The following is an 18,803-nucleotide window of genomic DNA, read 5'->3' as shown; positions in this document are numbered from 1 at the left end:
AGCATCTTTTGAAGATTTTTTACTCAGCCTTAATAATTTTTAAACACCCTTATTGGAACATTTTATTCCATGCTTGTTTGAATGATTTCTGCTGGTAGTTCTGCCACATTTTAATCTTTGATATATCACCATATATGAAAAGTAATGGGGTAAGTTGTTTACATGCAGGAGAAGCAGGAGAAGCTTTCAAAAGTCCAACTAAAACCCAGAACAAGATCCCAAACCCCTGACAAGTCAAAGAGGAGACACTGCAGATGTAAGGCAGGAACATAACAAAAAGTTAAAGAGTAAATGTAAACCCTTTAGTCCCTTCACTGTCATGGGGGAATGTAAAGTCTCTGACATGTCAAAAATAAATAACTAAAATTGCAGAGTGCTGACAAAAACAAAGAGGGAATACAGACGATGCAGCATTATTAGGTGCAGGAGCATATTTTAAACTGCAGAGTCAGAGACAAAGATGTTGTTCAGGCTTGTTGCTTAAAATGGTTTTGAATGGATTTTTCTTTTTAGATATTTCATTGTGATCAGGTAAATGCAGGTCTGAACTCCCTTAATGTGAAATGAAAATGTTTTCCCTCTGATTAAACTCTGGACCCCTTTTATCTGCATACCTATGCCAGTCTGAACACTTAAGAACAATTTTTTGCTTTTATTTTATTAGCTTTTTTTAGCTAAAAGTTTTAATGAACTGTTTACCAGAGTCCTTCTCAATATAAATGTCTGTTTTTTGGGGATTTTATTAATCAGAGTGGATTACAGGACAGTGTACGGGTGATTTTCTCTTTGGTTTAATGGTTGTTCTGATTTTGTTTGTTTTTGGGTCACTGTGGTGACTGTGTTTTATAATGTTCTGTGTCAATCACAGGACAACAGTCTAAGCATTGTAACATTATATTTACCTAATTAAGCAGCACTGATGATAGGTTCACAGTGAAGCTGTGTAAAACAGCTGATGGACATCAGCAAACTGAGTTTTTACAGGTTGATATCTTCAGTCTTTTCTCTGACAGAGGTCTGTGAAGTCACTAATTACTGCACATGTGTCTTTATTTCCCTTATACAGTGTCTGTTCGATAATTAGGCATATCAAGAGATAACTACAAAAATGCAACTCAGATGGCTCTGATCCACGTTAATGTCAAAAATAGTAACATAGTTCAGATGTCTGAATGTATTGTCATGGTTACATAAATAAACATCATTCCTGTTTGTCGCTCACTGACAGCCCTCTGTGTGACGTGGCTGTGTGTATCAGAGTGGGTAACTAACATCAGGTCACAAAATGTTTTGGGGTACGCAGTTTATTACCAAATGTGAACAGAGGTGTCAGAGCTGACCACTTCACCTGAAACGGATTTGTAACAACAAATCTGAACAGTGTCTGAGAGTAAAGCAGGAGGTAATTAAGTTTTTGTTTATAACAGTCTGTGTTCTCCTGGAAACCTTGATAAGAAAAATCATCTCATCAGAACAGTTAGCTCTGAGCTTTTGTAGATATTATCGTCATTAAAGTTCAACCTAAACTACTAACTGTTGCTGTTACTGCAGCCAGCAACAGCAACAATAGCTTCAAGCCACTCCAATCCATTACTGATCTCAGGTAAGTTTAATCAGGACTCACCAGAACCTGCCGTCTGAAGCAGGAGGAAGGCCAGTAATGGCTGGAGTCCACAAGCAGGCGGCCCACCCTGCATCATGCTGCACCTGGAGACAAACATGAAGAGACACAGGAGCAAATGTGAGAACGCAAAGGAAATCAACGCATTGCCCTTGTGAAGATATTCAAATTTACACACACAGATGAGTCACTGATCTCAATTTTGTTTTTCTTTATATTGTTCACAATGGACATTTGGGTTCAACAGTGATCATTTATTCTTCAGTTAATTTGCTGTTTCACAGTGTGGGTGCCAAACATCCTCTGAAGGCCCGTGAGTCCAGGAATAACACTTTTAAAGGGCTTTAATGAACATAAAACAGACTTAATATGAACATTGTGGCAAGTCTTTTTCAAGTACAATTAAGAATGGGGTAACATGTTTAATTCAAATAAAAATGCTATTCATAATGAAATGTAAAATACTTTTTTTTCTGTTTCTGTTTTTAGCAGTTTGCTTTTGTCCAAGATGATGAAACTTATTGCAACAAGGCCTGGTGAGAGTAACAGACTGATTGTGTTAGATGACAAAACCTTCAGGATATTTCATACTTGTTACCCATTCTTTCCAAAACCATGTGGCTTACATGTCTTTGGACTAATGTGGAGTCAAAAATGTTAAATATAAAGTCTGCAAGCATCAGAATTCTCTGACTAAAAAATAATAAATTTGTTAATGAATCACTTTCTTTGTGAAGAAGTTGTGTTTCAGATAGAAAGGCTGGCAAAATTAGTTTTTAAGACAAATCTCACTTCACAACAGAGAGAAATACGACTACATCCAATTAGACCCACATTTAACATGATGGACTTCTCTTGCTGAAAACTCTGGTGAGCAGAAGAATATCAAAGCCGGGTTGATGTTGTCACATTAAAAACAGAATAATATGTCTTTGAGAGTTGGGTTGACAGGAGCTGTCTGTGGTATGTCTGCAAAAGTTTATCCAGACGAAGAATATATATTTTTTAGAAACAATTCAAGTCTCACAAAGATGCTAGCTTTTTTCTCCCCGCCTTTCATTCTTCAATGGACATGCCTAGTAAAAATAAATACTCTGAAGTGACTTTCTCTGCGTTAATGAGAGGGTGGGAAAGATTTCTGGGTTAGAATCTTTTCACAACTTTTCAGTTTTATCCGCAGAGAGATGGAAGACATCAGCAAGCAAACGCACGAAGAAATGAAACAGGCAAACGCGGAAGTAATTACCACTTATGCATTTGTTTATTTTTTTACTGTTTGTTTGCATGTGGCTATCGCTTAATATTGCGTGTGCGTCACAAACGCCAGCCGATGGAGGCAAAATGAGGTGCGTCAGCCCTCACTGTGAGCCCTGAATGTAAATAATGAACACGGCATCTCTGGAGACACAGCGGACCGAGGGAGGCCTGAGGGCAGCAGAGGAGCTGCAAGGGTGGGAGGAGGATTAAGCGGCTGGTGGGGAAGATGGTAAGCCGTACAGTCTGTGTCAGTTACAGCACCACTGGCCTCTTTGACTCAAGTCTGAAAGAAACTGCCAAGGACAAAAAACACTGACCTCAAACCAAATGAGTTCACTGAGCTGCAGCCGAAGAGTGTTTGTGGGGTGCTCGGAGGGAATTTGCACAGAGAAAACCTTCACATGGAAAAATATGAGCACAAGAAACAGCAAAATGTAATTTAAACATTGTGGTATAAAGAAAAATGGTCGGCACTGGTTCCCTTTTTGTTTCCAGACAATGGGATCAATTTTGACCTCTTTATTTGTTACCTTTTAAGTGAGCCAGGAATGAAAAAAGTGAGGATGAACTGATAGTTTTCTTAAGGTTTTAAATTAAACATAAAAATTCATTTTTAACATTTCAAGTGAGGTCTTTGCATGTTTTGTTTTGCATAATTTTAAAGAACAACAAATAAAACGATGTATGTTAAGATATATTCCTCAAGGTTTATGACTCATGTTGTGAGGGCTGTGAATTGTTAAGTTATTTAAAGCTTTATTCCCCATGTTGTTCTAACAGTCAGCAGTCATGGGCTCCTTGAGACACACGCTCAGAAGCCTCTATCCAACAAGTCAGTGATGTCATTCAGAAACAACAAATAATAGAAGCAGAGGAGGGTGAGTTGACTTCTGGGAAAATAGGCCCTCTTGAAAACCAAAAGGCTTATGAAAGAGTTTGCAGCTGCACAGCCGCTAAAATGAGCTTCATGAAAAAAAAAAACAATTCTGCACCATCAACACAAAATTCTACTTTAGATGTAAGATACAAATGAATGCTTAAGAAAGGGTGGTGTGTTTTAGAAATGTAACTTCTTAAGGTGCAATGAGCAAAGATCTATTTGGACAGTCAGCACTGTAAGATTTTATAAAAAGAGCTTTTGTTACATCTGTCGGGGTCAGAGTCACTAATAATTTTGTCAGCCATTTTGGAATCACTTTATTTTCACTGATTTTTTTCCACCACAAATAAAAAATGAATGCCAGTAAATCTGATAAAAACGGAAACCCATGTCTATTCAGTAAATTGCTTCATTTCATGATTTAATTTTTTTTGTACATCCCTAACTCCCCCCTCACTTGTCTCCAGCCTCTGTCTCCTCTCCAGTCTCTGCCGCTGTCTCTTCCTCTGACCTGGTCTAATCTTTTTAAAGGCCTGACCTTTTCGCTCTTGGAATGAAAGAATACTCTTTTGCCTCTTCATTGACATACTGTGTTAGAAGAAGATAGATGCAATGACAAGACTGAGTCAAAGCTGAAGTATGCAATGTGCTCTTTGCTTCCAGAGATGGAGCACGCATGTCAACAGAAAGATGAGGAATAAAATAGCACATAAAAAGGGGAGATGATGTCATACTGCATTGCATTTTGGGTAATTAGGTTTGCTGAAGTGCCACTGTATGAGGGCTTGGCGTGCAAGGGAATTCTTGCAAAGTGGCACCTTCAGTAAATGACCAAAGTTAAAGGCCTAGCATTCTTTGGATGGATGCATGTCACCTGCCATTTTTTATGCCAGAGTTGTAGACTAAGACCATGTCACATTGAGAATTCACAGAGTTGTAGCCATTTTGGTTAAGCCATAAAAATAAGTATGTGCAAACTCATCTGATGTAGCTCAGGTTATGTGTTATGAATGACTCTCGGCTGCTACCACATCAAATTGTAGCTTAATATCTGTCGGACTGAGTGAATTAAAGGGACTAAAGGTTTTATTAAAATCTGCTCAGCAGTTGATGAGATGTTTTGGTACAAACACACGGGCAAAAACATTCTCATCTGCCTTCGCCTTTCAGCAGCAGGTGATGAAAAGTCCCTCAGATTTTGCAGGTAATCACATTTCAGCACAACACCAGCTTCCATAGACTCAACTAGACAAAACACTGATTTAATCCAGCTGAAATAAACAGCTGCAAGCTTTGAGGCACTCAGTCAGTAGTGCACACTAACCAGTTGTGTGGTGCACAAACACTCCTGCTGCACAATAATGTGTGCTAGCACATGTAGTAACAGTAATCTGAAAGTCAGTAAGAGCTTGTCAGCTGTGTGCGTACCCAGTGAGATTATTCTGAGAGATCTGGCAGATCTCAACATGTCAGAGGAGTGCTGCGCCCCCAACCCAGAATATCACAGATCCTGTAGATGTAACGGACAGACTGGGAGGCAGGCACCTAAACGCTTACAGACAGATAAGCAGAAGAGAAAAAAAAAAATACAGAGCTATGCTGTCACGTTTTGTTTGCAGTTCCAGTCAGAAGCCTTCTCAGGACCATCCTCAGCCTTTCAAGGATGAATGACTCGTCCAGCCCATCTGTCATTTAGTCCTAATTTGGTCTGCCATCTTATTTTGTCTGTCTATATTTGGATAAAGTAGGCTGCCAGTCCAGGCTCGCCTCTAGGATGGCAAAGAAAATCTTTGTGCATTTTTTTTAGTGCATTTGTCCTTTAGTCTTTTTATTTTCTCTTCACGTTGTCCAGAGGATCTCTCCTCGCCGTAATACTCGATCAAGGAGGGTCATTAATCACTCAAGCTACTGTCAGTCACTCCATCATCGCACACTGCTGTTGTTCCTGCAGCTCATGTGCACACACATTCATACACGCAGAAGTGCAACGTTCACAGGGGGACTCATTCCCATCAGTGTCTAGGAAGAAGTCTCTTAGAGTGAAAAATGAAGCCACCTATTAGGTAACAAAAAGCTGTTTTATTTCCACAAGGATATTACCAAGGTTTTAGCAAGCAACCTGTCAAATGGTGTCTTGCATAAATGGCTTTAGCACTTCACATTTCTGTGTTTGCATCTGTCTCAGAGTGTGCGTCATCATTGCTTGCTTTCTTTAGCTGTTTGCTAACTACAGTTCAGTCTACATGCAAATAAAATAAAATAATAAAAAAAAGAACATGTGGGTGGGTGTATTTTTTTCTAGCTTATAAAATCTGTATGAAGAAAAAAAAAGTAGTAAAAAAACATCGGACAGGTCATGGTTATACATTTTAAAAAGGAACATGTTGTGAGATGGACAAGAACAAGCTGAGACTTCAAGAATTACTCAGTTACTGAATAACTCAATTACCATCCATACTGAGGAGAGAAAAGGGGGGCCAGAGGTCAGAAGCAGGAAAGATAAAAACAGAAATGATGTGAGGAACAAAAAGAGTAAAAACTGGTGGGTATTAAAACAAGATTTAGTGAGGCAAGACATAAAGAAAGGGAAAAATGTGTACAAAGAAAAGGCTTATTTCAGCAGAGTTGTGAAGACAACTAGAATTTTAAACAGCCATAAATTTTCAGAAGGTTTTATTTGGTTTAAGGGAAGCTGGTCACACAGTAAAAATAAATCTTAAAAAAAAAATACACAAAAGTTAACTCAAAAAGACAAATTATCATCAGAACCTGATCAAAATCACAGAAAACAGAAAACTTAACCTGGAGACAGTTTTACTCCATAACATGCCCACGCAACCATTACACATTCAGGCAATAACATCTTTCTTCCTACGAGTTGCAGAAAAACACAACTTATGAAGGGGAAAACCTCTTCTGCATCATAATGATGTTGTATATATTTGGAACACTTACAATGAAACAAAAACAGCCCTTATGGGAAAGTGCATATATATATATATATATATATATATATATATATATATATTTTTGTGTGTGTGTGTGAGTACAGATGACATGTGGAGGAGATGAACAGATAAAAAAAAAAAGTTCATAACTGCAACTCAACTCATAGCACGCCTGATGGCTTTTCACTTCATTTCATTGTTTTATGCAAATTATTTCTTTAATTCCTATCGCGCTCTTATTTTCTTGTCATTCATGTCCTTTTGTGGGCGAGACATTCCCATTTTATGCAGAGCTCTTTGTAATTGTTGTTTTGAAAGGTGCTATGTAAATGCTGATTATTATTTAGAAGCTTTGTTGCATTGCATGCGCACAATGAGCTCCTTGTGCCGACATAAAAAGGTGTAGTTAATCAGGACTTTGGCTGAGAGGGACGGAGGGATGAAAAGACCAAAAGGAGAAGGGGTTTAACACAAAGATGAGACTGCTTCGAGCAATTTTGCTACAGACCTGAAAAGTGCTGTCAATTACGATAAAGTGTTTCACTGCAGAGACCCGCATCAACGCGCACACACCCAGACCCACACAAAGGCACATTGTGTGCTTTCATTAGGTGCTGCTCTTCGACTGAGTGCTTGCATTTAGATATTTTCTGCTATATTTCTTCAATTTGCAGTAAACATGATGGCCCATGAGGCAAAGGACAGATTTAAAAAAAAAAAAAAAAAACTGAGAATGAGAGTCAAACATTGCTGACCAGACTGACATTGCTGAGCATCTCGGAGGTGTTGAGCAGGAATGAGCTTCAGGGCTGCTCAAAACTATATAGAAAGCTATTACTTAGTGCTGAAAGCCACACAGGTCCTGGTTATTCATACAAACACATCTACAGGGCAGCCAACACTGCCAGGATGCCTGGTAAGGTATAGCAGAATTCCTCCCCAATTTTTGCCTCAAACATATTACTTATAGCTCTAAGAGGCCACAAAAAGCCAGAAAAGGTAAGGTCGTCATATGTGAATAAATAAGAGCTGCACTGAGTAAAAAAAAAAGAAAAAAAAAGAAACAATTTTTATGGAGAGAGGGGAGAAGATGCTGTATTGACAAAATAGAAAGGAGGAAGGTAAAGTGAGAAGGAACAGAGAGGTTCTCCTGAAAAATGAGGTGACAGAATGCTTTTTATGTTCAGGAAGGGTGGCCAGGCAATTTTCAAACGTCTGCGACTTCTCATTTGCTGGGCTGCAAAGCCACTTTATAAGGCGGTAAATGTTAAACTTCTTCTGGGCACATCAAGGTCCCCTTGGCCGTCTGCATGTCTTTGCCTTGAATGTAAATGTGGCTTGAGGCAAAGGTATAGGAAAACAAGGAGTTTCAACACCTTGTGCACAAGGACTGAAGATAAAGTGGAGAGGCTAATACAACTAAGACAAAAGACTGCTGGTGCATGCATATAATTGTCTAAATGTGGATTTAGAACTACAGAAAATAATGTAACATGGGACAGTTTTGTTTAGGACTAAAACATTTAATTGATTTTTAACTGATTTCTATCAGTCCTCTTGTCAATGGAAAAACTAAACATTGTTTTTGGCCACAGATTTTTACTCATTTTTTTACTCAGTGTGCCTTATGCTCATAGCATAATGCGACTGAAACAAGAATTTTATCGGTTGCAGTGTCTTTTCTACAAATGTAATCGTCACACATAACCTTCTTCCAAAAAAAATATAAATTAAAAATAAAGTCTTGATTATGATCAAAATGACATTACACAGACAGTAACAACATGGTTGTTGTCTTCCTTTCAACTGCTCCCCTCTGCAGGAGTCAACACAGCTAGCAAACTCATATGAGAGATTTGGCAATTGTTTTACGCCGAATGACCTGATGCAACCTGAGCTAGAACACACAACTTCACAATTACAAGACCACAGCACTGACCACCAAGCTACCACGGCCCGCCCACAGTAGCAGTACAGTAACAGTAGCAAAAGACTGCAGATAATTAAAGTGAAAAGTTAGTCATCTAAGGGGCCTGTCAGTTTGTGTGTATGTGAGAGAAACTCAGCCAATTTGAGATTTTTTTTTTTTTTGCAAGTTTTGGAAAAAATTTTCCTTGCTCCATGACAAGAACTGTGATGATGTTGTATGTGATAAGATATAGTACAGAACATAACTGCAAGTTATCATTCTAATATTTAAGCAAGAGTGGATTTTATTTGTGTCATTTATTTGTGTGTATTTCTGTCATTTCTTTAAGCAATAATTCAAAATTTTTTTTACGTGTTTTGTTTCATTTGGCTCATTTGTGTTATTATTGTCCAGTTGTAATTACATGAAATGCAGAAACATTAGGATATATACCATGTACATACTGGTGCGTTTTCTGTCATGGTTGTTTCATAATATCTTTCACACACAAATCCTGGGACTCACAAAGGGACATGAAGACATAGCACTTTTTATTTTAGTGTCTCTATGGTGAATTATTTCCTCCTAAATGACCTTTTGATGACTTTGTTCAAAGTGAAAGCCCCTGTCTTGAAATGACCACATCTTTCTAGTACAAATCCCATCACTGCACACACGGGTTCAAAAATATTTCGTCTACTGCTGTAAATGCTTGTGGTGAAAGGATGTTATCAATTTATTACACCAGGCCTGGGAGCAGGACATATTTCACCAGGAAGGCTGCCAGCTTTTTCCTCTCTAATACTTCTTTCACTCTCTTATGGTCTTTTTTCTACGTTGTCTCTTTTCTCTCTTTGCACGCTAAAGCCCATATGTCTCTGTGTTTCCACTCTCTGTCACACTTCAGCATCCATTTTTTCTTGTTTTTATCTGGAGGAAGCTTTACAACCTGCAATCAGCAACCCCGATTAATTATATCTCTCTTGTTCCTAGATCTAACAAACAGACAAAAACAAGAACTGGTCTGTCTGTACCAGGAAGTCCTTGAGAATAAATGCACCACCACTCCTCACATCAGTGGGATATCAGGTGTTTACCACCATGAGTTGGCTCGTGATTTACAATTATGAACTTTAAGGTGCCTAAAACATATTAATATTCAAAGTGTGAATCATATTAAAGCCAGCCTCCCACTTTTTCTAGACCCCCCCATAGCTTGTTTGTCAAACCAACCGATCAACAGATGACACAATCCTACATACCCTGCATGCAGTCTTATTCCACCTGTAAAAAAATAGCAGCTAGGCCAAAATAATGTTCATCAACTTCTCATCCGCCTTTACCACGAACATCCCACATCAGCTTTTAATGAAGTTCTGTCTGCTCGTACCACAAACTTTATAACTGTTAGGAAAACAACAAACTATTTGTTTTGGCATTAAGACATTACACCTCATTATTCTGAACACAGGGGTCCCTCAGGGATATGTGTTCAGTCCTTTGCTCTTTACTCTGTTGACACATAGCTGCACTGGCAAATTCAGAACAAATCAGCTCATTAGGTTCAGTCATGACAATATCAGTAAGACTCGCCTATAAGGTTGATGATGAAACATCTTACAGAACTGAGATGGAACAGTTAGTGAGAGGGTGCGGGGACAACATTTTGTACCTTAATGTCATCAAAACTAAAGAGATGAATGTAAATTTTAGAAATAAGCTGCTCATTCTCCTGTGTACGTCAATGGTTTCCATGTGGAGAGAGTCAACAGGACAAACTTTTGAGGAGTTACATCTCTGAGGATCTGTCCTGGACTCTCATCACACACCCACCAAGAAAACTCAAAAGACAATCCACATTTTCAGGAGACTGAAATGAATAAATATTTCCCCCTCTCTATCCTCACCACCTTTTGCTGGAGCACTGATGAGAGCATCCTGACCACCAGCATCACATGCTGGTATGACAATGGAGGGGTAGTGTAAGTGACGGGAAGACACTGAATAGTGTAGAGAGAATGGCCGATATAGTCATCAGGGTCTCATTTTCTTCCGTAAAGTTGATTTTTAAAGATCTAATAAAGTATTTGAGAGATTTCTCTCACTGTGCCCAAAGGCTGTTTAACCTCCAGCCATCAGAAGATAATAACCATTTAATGTCATCAAGAACAACCAGAATATGCAACAGCTTCATTCTTCAGGGGTTAAAGATATTGAATCTCCAGTAATTCTCCAACTATTGCCATGAAAGGTGGGCAATCATGTAACTGTGTCTGTTTGTGTATGTGTTTGATTGCCTATTTGTTATCAATGTACCTGATGGACCATGAGACACATTTTAATGAAACTCTCAGAAACTATTCATTGGATGTAAATCTACTACTGATCAACCATTGGAGTCAGTTCCATTTAAGACAGCTATGGCAGCTAATCAACTTTAGCGAACACAAAAATGGCTATAATTCAGTCATTTTTACTGATATTTAGCTAAGATTTGGTGTGGTACAAGCATAGCCTCATCCTCAACACATACTCCAAGCACTAACAGATTAGGTGAGATCTTCATGTAAAGTTTTGGCATGAAATATGTATTACTTCAAGAAATGTTTGTTTCATAATTTACTAGAAACATGATTCCATTTGTTAGCACATGTATGATCATCCACTTCAAGTCCTTGAAGCCAAGAAGCATCGCAGTCTTTTTTCCTTTACTTCCCCACTATCCTCATTCAACCAGCACCCTCCACTTTCTTTGTCATGCTCCACAGCCACATTAAAGGGACCAGACTAATTAACAGAGGCAAGAGAGCTGCCTGTCGTTGAGGGAACTCATCTAATCCTACCTTGTGTTTTTCCCAGGAGAAGTTGAGAAGTGGCCAGAAAGAAGGGGGAGGAGAAAGGTTAGGAGCAGAAATGTCAGAAAAAATGTCAAAGATGGTAGCGGAAAAATCAAAGAGATCCATTTTTATTTCAGTTCTGCCCAATAGCTTGGGTGTTTAAGATTCAAATGTCATCAGTTTCACATTCCTCATTAAACAATATTCCAGTATCAGGTGACACACTGAAGACCACATACAGTATATTTGCAGCTTCTATGTTCTGAACACACCAACACAGATAAAGAGAGCAGCATAAAAGTGGAGGTAGAAGTAATCTGTTGCTTTGATGGGCAGTTAAATCAGTCTTCATGTCAAAGCAGTGGCAGCATCAATGACTGCAGACAGAGACATCAATCTGAGACACCAATGTGAACACACACACAGACATGCTTTCACACACAAGAAAACATAGAGGCCACAGCATTCAGGCAGCCAAATAGTGTGGTTGTATTATGTTAGAAGAGAACGACTGACTAATCCACCACTGCAGCCATGAAAGACAGGGCATTTAAGCAAGTCAGGACTCAGAAAAAACAGGCTGTAACCTTAAGCCTGACAACTCTAGAGAGACTGACAGCTAACAGCTAAACTGTCAATATATTATGAGAACACTGACAGGAAAATGAAAGATGGTGCCTCAGTCTTCTACTTGTCAGTAAAGTTTCAGCTTCACATGATCAAAAGTAAAGTCGCCATCTCTTGCATATCAGGACAAAATAAAACATTCTGGTCTTTACAAGGTCTTAACCCTCTTGAAGCCCTCATAACTGAAGAGAGGAAGAGAAGCCCTTGCTACTTTGGGTCCATTTGACCCGAAGGCCACGGGAGGGTTAACACCATGCAAACACAAACTCAAAAAACAAATACAAATACAGTCTTACACCTTGGTATTTTATATATTACAAAATTAAGCCAAAATCCAGAAGCAGTGTGTAAAAATATGAATGCCGGCTCAGTCCTTCAGCAGGAGTTGGGAGAGTAAATGGCAATCAGGTGCTCAGAATGCTGGCATTGAACAAATACATGCAAACCTCAATGAATAGAAACAATACTGTAACAGAAGCGTGAAAGAGTGAAGGAGACTGATAAGTTCATAAAAAAGACAGTTACTTCAGGTCATTAAAGTGTCAAATGCTCAAAACACTAAGTAAAGAAATGCCCAGCAGAGAGAAATGAGTGAATAGAGAGATTCTAATAGTGACAGTTATTTCAATGCGCTCTCTACTCATTAAATAATCACATGATGAAGGGCTAATGAGTCATGAAAATGTGCAGATGTTTCTGGACTCTTGAAGCGAAATACTAAGTGTTGCGAAATATAACATAAGGAGGGTGAGGAAGGTGTGAGGTGGCGCTAAGGTGCACGTAGATTAGCAGCTGCAGGAAGACCTCAGTTGCAGGAGAAGATGAGAGGAGAGATTGAGGAAAGCAGGTAGTGATGGGTTTCATAGCAACCCTCACTGTTCCTAGCTTTATTGCAAAGAGATACGGCTCTGCCTGAGTCCAAGCACAATTCCTGGGTCTGAAATGGAGACGGACAGAGATCCCTGAGCGATATCGATTCTCAAACCTGCTCATTTGACAGAATCCGAATTGATGGGACCTGCCTTTACTTATTTATCTGAGGCTTGCCCTGTTCCTTTTTGGCTGAAGGGATAGTGGCTTCCAGCAGCCTGTGACGTCCATGAGTGACAGCTCCTGTGAGCAGGCGATACACTGAGCAGGCAGCAGGATGCCTATGCTGTGCACATAAATCAAGACGAGACAGCAAACACAAATAGATATTTCACAGAGGGTGGTGGTGGGGGGGTTCTTTTGAGGTGCACTTGATTGTTAGTTTTAGGCTGTTTTGCAATGTCATTACGAGTGTGTCAGCGTGCTACTGGGGGGATCAATTTTTAACAAGCTGTGTGCTTTACTCCCTGCTGTAACGTTTACATGCTGTCATCATTTTAATTCAGTGCAGATATCCAGAGGCTTTCTCCCCCTTTGACACCGAATTATAAACTGGATATCAACTCTTTATAGAAACTGCTTGACATTTTCACCTTCCAGCTCTTTTAAAGCTTTCTAATTATTTTGCTACCATGAATGTACAGAGCCAGTTTTCATATGTGGTGGGCGACTGTTTTGGCAAGAAAATTGTGAGATTATTGTAGGTTTTTCTAATTTTTATACCCAGTCTTTGCGCACATTAAAGAATGAGACAACTTGTTAATTGCTAAAGATTTAGAGGTGCCAGAAGTCAAATTGTTGCTGCTGTCAGACAGACCACTGACTACAGATGTTATTCTGAGCTATAAAAACCACCACTTGCTGTTAAAACTAATGTTTGCGTCTTTATGTGGTGGCTAAGATGAGAAAAAGGGAGTTTTTCTTTTAAAAGTGAACAAGTGTTTTGAAGCAGTTTGTGTAAAGATTTTCTATTCGTGGAGTTCCTCATGTCTCAGGACCAGACAGTGTTTCCCACAACTTGCTATCTTTTCTCAGCACTCCAAATCCTCCCTTCTTGCTGTCGCCGCCCCGATCGTGTAAGCTACACAGACAGCCTGATAATTGGATTTCAACAGACAGTTCAAACGGCAGCATAAATTCATTAGCAGCAAAACACTGAATCAATCTGAGGCACGGCAATATTCTCGTTGGCTAGGCAGACCCTCTCTGGGATCGCGGTGGGATAATATCGGATTTACACAGTTTGCCTGTGTAGACAGGTGAGCTGGTACTCCATGAGCATGAGATGGTCTGCATCCAATTGGATTCCTGCTTGCTTTCTGATGTGGTGAGAAGTCCTTGGAGTGTGAACCACATGCAGGAGAGCATCAATACTCCTCACTTGCCTAATCTCCAGGGACAGGAACAAAGAGGCCAGACTACATGAGGCACAACTTTGATCAACTCAGATCTATCACATTCATGTTGGTAAATGACAGGCCTTCACATCCTAGATGATTCTTCAACCTGGACCAATAAAGAGTCTCAAACATATCAGATAACTTTTGTGTTTTGGGTGCATAACAAGTGCTGGCCTTTAATATAACCTTGTGACCAGCTGTCTAAAGTGTCCAAAGCCTTTCTGCTATTCTAAATGATCTATGATTAAAGGCCTACCATTTCTTAGAGTAATGCAAATTGCCATACACATGAAATGCCTGCGTTTTAGACTAATCATCTTATGTTAGAAAATAATGAGGTTGTAGCTGTTTTTTGTCAAACCTTGAAAATAAAATTTCATGATATTTTACTCTCTAAGTGTTGTGAATGACTGTCAGGTACAACCACATCAAATTTGAGCTTAGAGTTATAGCCATTTTTGTGTAGGCTCATTTTGATTATCTATGGTGGCCATCTTGAAGTATATTGACCTCAAAAGTTAATCAGTTGTACAGCCAGTAATTATTTCCTGAATGTTTTAATAAAATCTGTGCAGTGGTTCATGAGATCTTTTGCAAACAGACAAATAAAATTGACTCCATTAAGTTAATCAAATAGTTAACCCTCCTGCTGCCCTTGGGTCAAAATGTCCCATGAGGCTTGTTTTAAAACTATTTTTTAGGAGCAGGTAAAGAAAGTGGATGGATGGATGGTTATTGGAAAAAAAATTTAACAATACGTTTTGTGTAATCTTTCATTGCTTTGATATGTGTTTTGGGATTAGTCTAAACTTCTACCACACCCATCCAATGATTACTTTCTGCAAGTTTCAGTAAAATTCCTTTAGTGGTTCATGACACATTTTGGTATAAAAAACATTCACAAAAAAAAAAAAATTGGGCAAAAACATTATTGTCTTCCTTTTCCTGTCGGCAGTGAGTGAACACTGTGAGGTACATTGTCATTTAGAGGTTTTTCCATCCTAGACTTCACTGTTGAGTAGTTTTAAGTCTCAGTCTATGCTGCATAACTAAACATTTCCCTTTTTTCAAATCTTCCAAGTGCCCTTATCATCACCTGAGGTAATGTGATGAAACTGATTAGTACCTGCAGCCTTTAGCACTTGACCAAAGAAAATTGGAGCCAGTCATAAAGTGCTTAATCATCTTTACAGAATCCTTCTTAAGGAAAAAAGTAAAAAAAAAAAAAAAAAAAAAGGGGGGGGAGGTGTGTGTGTGTGTATGGGAGGGGGAGAGGCAACTTGAACCTAAAGTAATAAAGTGATTTGCTTCTTTAATGGAGGGAAATTAACCTTNAAAAAAAAAAAAAAAGGTGGGGGAGGTGTGTGTGTGTGTATGGGAGGGGGAGAGGCAACTTGAACCTAAAGTAATAAAGTGATTTGCTTCTTTAATGGAGGGAAATTAACCTTTTTACAGCTGAGAACAATGTTAGCAGTCTGCAAATTTGATCGTATTTAATATACCGTATTTCTCTCTGTGTGCAAGAGAAGAAGAATTGAAGAAAGTTGGTTTTTGCTTTTTAATAAATGAAAGACAATAATTTCAGCTTTGGAGAGTGAACACATGCTCAGTTGGGAAAGGTATTCCTTGTTGATTATTTCCAGCCACCAAAGGCAAAAAGGGAAATAATGTTTGTGCCCATGCTTGTGTGTTTGTGTGTGTGAGTTTGTGTGTCATGTTAGCAAAATATCTCACTGAGCATTAGATGGATTTTATTGAAACTCTTAAGCAAACACTGGTTCTACATTGACTTACAGTGACAAAGTGAAAACTGATTTCTACAAAGTAATGCAAATTTAAAAAAATAGGTCATGTAAAACAAGCGACTGCATAAATATTCACCCCCTTTAAAGTGACTGTTCAAATTCAACTCAGAGAAAAATGATTTGTACAAGTCAGGGAATGGATACAAAAGGATTTCCAAGGTCCTAAACATCCCAAGGAGTGCTGTTAAATCCATCATTAAGAGATGAAAGAAATATGGGACGTGCAAATCTACCAAGAGCAGACTGAGTGACTGAGCAAGAAGGAGAATAGTGAGAGAGACCACCAAGGCACCTGTGAGGCTCTGAGGGAGGTCCAAGCTGCAGCAGGTGAGATGAGAGAGACTGAGCTTCATGGGAGAGTGGCAAAAATATATATTATGGGCACTATATACATCTTGCGAGATCTTAGATGAAATGGCTCATATAAAGGTTTGACTAAAATACTTATAACATCATTGTTTCTCATTATGTATGAAAGATGGTTGGTAATATGCATTCCTTCAAGGAAGGCTCCTTGAAGAAATGCGTCTTCAATTCTTTCAAGTAATGCTAGAACTTTATTTACAGTATTTTCCCACACACAGACCGGAGAGAGATGCGCACAGTTGCTGATTTTGCAGTTTATGCGCCAAAGAAACCCAGCTTTACTAACAATCCTGTTTATTCCATTAAGAAAATAAAATTAGGGTGAAAGTAGTTCAGGAGGCAGAGTTGCTCTCTATCATTCAGTTCCTCTTTGATCCACTACATGCTGAAGAGTCCTTGGGCAAGATAGTGAAGTCCGTATTGCTCCCCAATGCAAGTCGTTTTAGATAAAACTGTCTGCTAATTGGATGCGTTGTAATAATGTAAAAGCTCAAGAGTCCTTATTGTTGTATCACAGCTTTGTTGCTGGAATGCAGAGCTATTAGCCCCGTCATACATCAAGCCCTCGGTGTCATGTGGAATGGCTAAGTGTTTTGAACCAGCTCTGAAATGGTAGCATGAATCTTCCTGAAGGCCGGTGATTACTGAAGACAGTGACAGCGCAGAGCGAGCACGTTCTGCAGGTAAATCCTGGTGCCTCAACAACGACACGGACAAGAAAAGAATTTGACTTTATTTTCTAGAACTCAATCAGTCTAATTAGCATTTCTATATGATACTCAAAGTAAGATCTCAAATGTCGTCACTTAAATTTCATCTTAAATTCGCATTTCTACACAAACTTGGAACACAATGAAAATTAAAGGCCCAACATTCCTTGTAGGAATGCATTTTTTGAAAAATGACAGAGTTGTAGCTATTTTGGTCAAACCTTGAAAACAACAATATACTGGATCTCATACAGTATTGCATTATCTCGTGTGATCTCACATGATCAATAAGCATTCGGGCTATGTGTTGTGGATGACTCTCAGCTACTACCACACCAAATTTTTGCTCAGCTTCTGTGGTACCCATAGAGGTGTAGCCATTTTAATGTAGGTTAATGTCTATTCACTGTGGAGGCCATCTTGAATTGGTTTTATTCCGAAACCTTAATCAGTTGTAGATGTACAATCAATAACTACTATCTGAGTCCTAAAAAAATCCATCTAGTAGTTCACAAGATATTTTGCTAACATTCAAACAGGGTTGACTCCAACAGTAAGTGCCATAGTTTTGAACAAAAATGTCATGCAACATATTGCCCAAACGGCATGTGTTGGGAATTTTACTCAGCTACAACCACACCAACTTTTAGCTCAGTATCTATATAATTGGCTGAGTTATAGCTATTTTTCCCCCTAAGGTCAATTAGCTGTGGCAGCCATCTTGAGTTGGGTTTAATCCAAAGGGTAAGCAGCTGTAGATAGATAATTAATTGTTAGCCCTCAGAATATAAACTGAGGTTAAGCCTCAGCTATTACCAAACAACAAAAGTTTTGCTCAATATTTGTCATTTTGACTAAGTTCTAGCCATTTTTGTGTTTGCAAAGATCACTTTGCAATGGTGGCCATCTTGATTCAGGTTGACCCCAAAAGTTAACCAGTTGTAGATGTTTATCCAGTGATTACTTTCTGAAAGTTTCTTTAAAAATCAGTTTAGTGCTTCATGAGATATTTTGCTAACATTACAGATAAATGAACACACACACACACACTCACACACAGACATAAGCAAAACAAAAATAGCGTTCTGCCTTTACTTTGTCTTTGCCGGTGGGCAATAACAAAGCTCCGTTTTATATCAAAGAAACAAAAAGTGCTAGTGTGCCAGTGTAACCTCTTACAGTTAGAGCAATAATTAGTCTCGACAAGAGGAAACACAACATAATGTCAAAATAACTAGAGAGGCAAATTTGAAGAGGAGAGAGGAAGAAGGAGCATCATAAAAGCAAGGAAGGAGGAAGGTGAAAAAAGACTGGAATGCAGGGCCAAGCAGAGCAAAAGAAGTAGAAGAAATTAGTAAAGTTATGATTTTTATTTTTATTTATATATATATATATATATATATATATCGGCCAATAACCTGTCTCTATACAACATGGAAGCTCATGTCAGGCATCATAGCAGCCAAAATAAGTAGGCACATGGAAAAATACATGAGCACAGCACAGAAGGGCATTGGCATAAATAGCAGAGGAGCCAAACACCAACTCCTTGTAGACCACACAGTCGCCCGAG

General features: G+C 38.8%; 1 protein-coding gene across 1 annotated transcript in view; it reads right to left on the bottom strand.

Moving 5' to 3' along the window:
- Positions 1-18,803, bottom strand: part of ncanb (neurocan b) — a 149,123-nt gene that overhangs the window by 112,327 nt on the left and 17,993 nt on the right. The window contains exon 2 of the mRNA XM_017407272.3: positions 1,625-1,707. Within this exon, the coding sequence (XP_017262761.1) occupies positions 1,625-1,700 (76 nt within the window). The 5' untranslated portion in view covers positions 1,701-1,707. The remainder of the gene's footprint in view (positions 1-1,624; positions 1,708-18,803) is intronic.

This window comes from Kryptolebias marmoratus, linkage group LG24 (genome assembly GCF_001649575.2).
Source record: "Kryptolebias marmoratus isolate JLee-2015 linkage group LG24, ASM164957v2, whole genome shotgun sequence".
In the NCBI taxonomy this organism is placed as follows: Eukaryota; Metazoa; Chordata; class Actinopteri; order Cyprinodontiformes; family Rivulidae; genus Kryptolebias; species Kryptolebias marmoratus.
The sequence above is the reverse complement of the archived record's forward strand: the minus strand, read 5'-3'. Positions and strand labels throughout refer to the sequence as shown.